General features: G+C 44.0%; 1 protein-coding gene across 1 annotated transcript in view; it reads left to right on the top strand.

Moving 5' to 3' along the window:
• Positions 1–141: 141 nt before the first annotated feature.
• The window catches only part of TFAP2B (transcription factor AP-2 beta (activating enhancer binding protein 2 beta)), a 33,055-nt gene continuing 28,386 nt past the window's right edge, over positions 142–4,810 (top strand). Inside the window, exons 1-2 of the mRNA XM_014938297.1 lie at positions 142–218; positions 1,162–1,284. Coding sequence (XP_014793783.1) covers positions 1,204–1,284 — 81 coding nt within the window. The 5' untranslated portion in view covers positions 142–218; positions 1,162–1,203. The remainder of the gene's footprint in view (positions 219–1,161; positions 1,285–4,810) is intronic.

Here is a 4,810-nt window from a genome sequence, read left to right as displayed (position 1 = left end):
AAAACCAAAAAAAAAAAAAACAACGGACAATGCGAAGGAAGGTTTGCCTGAGGAGGGAGGGGGGGGGTAAAAAAAAAAAAAAAAAAGGTTAAAAATGGTCCAACTCCTCCTCTCCCCTTCCAAACCGAGGGCTACCCGGGAACCGCACAAAATCCAACTCTTGTTTTTAATCGTTTTCAGAAAGTAGCTAATCGCTATTCAAATGTGTGCAGAGAAAGGTTTGCTAAAACTCCTTCTTCTTTTTCTTTTCTTATCTATCTTTTTTTTCTTTTTTTTTTTCCAGAGAAAGTGTTGCCAAGTTATAAAATAACACGGTCCAAGTCTGAAGTGTGAGGCTTTCAAATGAAAATCATTGATCTCAATTTCCTCCTTTTAGATTTGCTTGAATGTGCTTGATGAGAGGCTGGTTTGGTGTTTTACTGCATCTGAGAGGATAATTTCTGGCCATGTAAATAAAAGCATATTGCATGGGGGGAAAAGTATAATATCTCGTTGTAAATGATGAATCGCCTCGTGCAGAGGCAACCTATTCTTTATTTTAATATAAATAAGATCGCAAAAATATTCATTAATGTCTTCTTTCTTTCTTTCTATGATCTATCTATCCATCCATCTACTAAATTAGCAGATATATGGACTATATAATAAGTATATTTGATCACTGTATATCCACATATATATGTGCAGACGTATAAATACATACACAAATATGCATTTATATACACTCCTATATAAATTGATCAGGTTTGTGTGTATGCATGCATGTGTAACGTGTAGAGTACATGTGCCTACATATGCAAGAATAGGTATAATTTACATATATAAATGTGTCAATTTATATACGTGTGCAGGGGGAAAAAGTTATATATTCAGAGATATATGTGTGTATATGTACGTCTGTGTGTGCAACTGCGTGTATCTATATATCTTTATATGCCTGTATAAAAGTCTTAAGTCTATAGATGCGTATAGATGTATATATCTAGTCACATATATGTCTGTAGATATATGTAACTCTGTCCCAGAGAATGTTTTTTACTCTCGGATGGAGGTAGACTTCTGCAGCCTATTGTTTCAGACAACAGATATAAGTTGCGATGGAAGAGGAACGTCGGATTTGGTGTCTGTCCCCCATTTCCAATTATAGATGGATCATTACAGACAGAGAAGTACTGAGAATCCAGACATCTGCTCTTCACATGAATGCACTCACCTCCTAGAGAACAGCCTGCCATCATGCTCTGGAAACTGGTTGAAAATGTCAAGTACGAAGATATCTATGAGGTGAGTATATAATATGCATATGAGGAAGAGAGTATATGTATATTTAAATATACATCTAGCATATAGATATAAGCATGACTATAGAATACATATATAGCTCTCTATATACCTATAGGCAGATATAGAGACGCATACACCAACACGCACAAGTATAGATAGGGGAAACCAAGAGTAAATGCTTAAATGCTTATTTATTTGCATATTTGTATTCAGCATGCCAAGTCCTAAACTTTTTTTTTTCTCTTTTTTTTTTTTTTTTTCGTGGAAAAGCTGTTTGATGCGATTTAAAACATCAAAGAAATGATCCGGGGGTTGGAAGGAGGCAACTTATAGGCAAGAGTTTGATTGTTTAGACCTCAAATTAAATATAATTCGATTAAATATGGACAAATGTCGAGAAAAAAAAAAAAAAAGCTGAAAATAGAAGAGACGCACAATCTGGTATTCAGGGACTGGATAGATTTCTTTCTTTTCTTTCTTTCAATTTTTATTTTGCGATTCCAAGCTAAGCTCAAACTGAATTATGGAATTTTTTTTTCTTTTTTTTCTTGTTTTCGCAATCGGGCGCGTTTTTTACGACTCTTTCTACCTATAGAGCAGTAGATAAGATGTGAGCGTATATACTCGCGTTAATTAAGCGGCGCATACATTCTTGCACGTATGGGAGCACAACGCACCCGAATAGATACATTCAAAGGCAGCTCCGCGCAGTCCGCGGACACGGAAAGTTCCGCGCTTTATTCAGCCCTCCGCGTTATTTTCGAGGTCAAAAAGCAGAGCAGGGGTGGGGAAAAAAAAAATCACGGCGCAAACACCGCGAAACCTTTCTTAATTTTGCTCGGTTTCCTGACCCGGATCTTTCCCAAAAGGGCTCCGCGAATGCGTTTCTTGTAAGTTAACCAGCAGATTTGCTCCGAAACAGGGGAAAAAATACCAAAAAAAGAAAAAGATGTGTAAGGAAAGGCTCTCTACGAAATGATATTTTCCTTTTTTAAATTTTTTTTTTTATTATTATAAATTTGGGGGAGGCATTTTCACTGCGATCGCAGGGCGGGGGAGAGCTGGGGGGGAAATTTTTAGAAGGGTTTAATCAGCTCCATCCAAAACGGGGGTTGTTCCCGTGGGGAGACGGTCGGGCAGGGGCTGGATATGGGGCCGGGATGGACACCGGGAAGGGGCTGGGTACCGGGAAGAGGCTGGATACCGGGAAAAGGCTGGATACAGGGCAGGGGATGGGGATGGCAGGGAGTGTGTACCGGGATGGGGATGGATCGCGGGCAGGGGATGGGTACCCGGGGAGGGAATCGGGACCGGGGAGGGGATGGGGATCGGGGAGGGGATGGGGACCGAGGAGGGGATGGGGAACGGGCAGGGGGTGTGCAGGAGCCGGGAACCGGGCAGGGGTAGGTAGAACACCCCGAGAAAGCGCCGTCGGGGCCGCCCGCGGTCCTCCCCTCCGGGATGCGCGATCGCACTTACAGCGGGGAAACTCCCAGGGAGGAAAAAATTAACAAAAATAATTTAAAAAAAAGCGTAGAAATGTGCAGAGGGAGGGCAAAGCTCCCTCTTTTCCCGGCCGGAGAACGGAAGGGATGATGGAGGGAAGCAGGGGAGAGCATCCACCATCCGCACGGGAGAGACGGCTCCTCTCCCCAAAAGCTGCCGTCAAGCTAATTATCAACTGGCAAACCATATGCAGAATGAGCACAGCCCGACCGGGGAGGGGATGGGGATCGGGGAGGGGATGGGGACCGAGGAGGGGATGGGGAACGGGCAGGGGATGTGCAGGAGCCGGGAACCGGGCAGGGGTAGGTAGAACACCCCGAGAAAGCGCCGTCGGGGCCGCCCGCGGTCCTCCCCTCCGGGATGCGCGATCGCACTTACAGCGGGGAAACTCCCAGGGAGAAAAAAAATTAACAAAAACAATTTTAAAAAAGCGTAGAAATGTGCAGAGGGAGGGCAGAGCTCTGTGTTTTCCCGGCCGGAGAGCGGAGGGGTTGATGGAGGGAAGCAGGGGAGAGCATCCACCATCCGCACGGGAGAGACGGCTCCTCTCCCCAAAAGCTGCCGTCAAGCTAATTATCAACTGGCAAACCATATGCAGAATGAGCACAGCCCGACGTGTGTGTGTGTGTGTGTGTGTGTGTGTCCCGCCGGCGATTCCCCAACCCGCTGAAGCCCTCGTTGCTTTTCCCTCCCCGTCCCCAGGCACAGCCCCGGCCATTGTCTCTCCCCGCAGCACCAGGCGACAAAACATCTCCCCTCCTTGGCCAGCTTGTTATTTTATTTTATTTTTTTTATTTTCCACCCTCCTTTCGAAAGGGATTTTTAAGCCCCTCTGCGTGTCAGGGATCCACTCGTGTTTCCAGATCGCCGTGGGAGAGAAGAGGAATTTGGGGGGGAGCGGTTGGGTGGAAATTTGGCTGAGGGCAAGGGACACCCTGAGAGGGAGGTGGGGGGGGGAGCTGCTCTGGGAAGTGTGAGTCTATTTAGGAAGGAACGTAAGTTGAACTTTAACAGAAATGGCAGACAGTCCAGTTGAACGGGTTCCTGCAACATCAAAAAGGTTTTATATCGCCCCTGGCTTTGCCTCGAAACTATAAATTTACTACCCTTCAGAATTCACGGCATACATTTTACCATTTGGGTGAAAATCGGGATATATACGTACTTTTCTTTTTTTTTTTTTTTTCATATCGGGCGGGAGGAACAGGATTCAGAAAAAAAAAAAAAAACCCAAAAGTGGAGCCCCACTTAACGCGGATTCAAGTATTTATTTGGCTGTTGCGAATAAATACTGTCTGTAACACGCACCAGAAGGGCTTCGTCTCCGCTGTAAACAGCCGTATATTGTAGTGACTGCACATTTCTTCTTCCATTTCTTTAAAAAAAAAAAAAAAAAGGATTAGAAAAGCCTTTTTTTCCTCGTTATTTGTTAAAAGGGAAAAAAAAAAAAACCTGCAAGAACAAAAGCACCAAAGGCAATCAATTCCTCGTATTAGGAATGTATAATTAAATGTTAAAAAAAAAAAAAGGAAATATGTTTTTTTTTCTTCTTCTTCTTCGCCTCTAGCACTGCTTCATCTCACTTCCTTGCTCCAGCTCAGCAGTGTCTCTCCTTTTCCTCCTCTTCCTCCGCTCGCCTTAATTGAAGTTCTGCCTCTTCCTTGCTAAACTTTTTCCCCCCCTCTCCCTCTCCCCCAAACTCTGCCTCTGCCAGCCCCCCTCGTCTGATTACATCTAGTAATTCTCCACTGAATGAACGTCATTTACAATAGTAGGGGAGCTCTCGAGCTGGCTGCCAGCTTCACGCTCCATTTGGTCCTGCATTCTCCCTTTAAAGTAGTCGTGTAATATTAATAGTCATGAATATCAATTATTATGAGGCGGTGTAGGGAAGGAAAGGGAGGAAGGGGTAGCGGAGCAGTCGGAGCCTAGCCTTGGGTTGAAGAGGATTGGATTTGGGAGCTCAAAGGAAAAAAAAAAAAAAAAAAAAAAAAAAAAAAAAAAAAAAAAAAAAAAAAAA

Source organism: Calidris pugnax, unplaced genomic scaffold (assembly GCF_001431845.1).
Source record: "Calidris pugnax isolate Ruff unplaced genomic scaffold, ASM143184v1 scaffold73, whole genome shotgun sequence".
NCBI classification, from domain to species: domain Eukaryota; kingdom Metazoa; phylum Chordata; class Aves; order Charadriiformes; family Scolopacidae; genus Calidris; species Calidris pugnax.
This window is presented reverse-complemented; position numbering and strand designations above follow the sequence as displayed.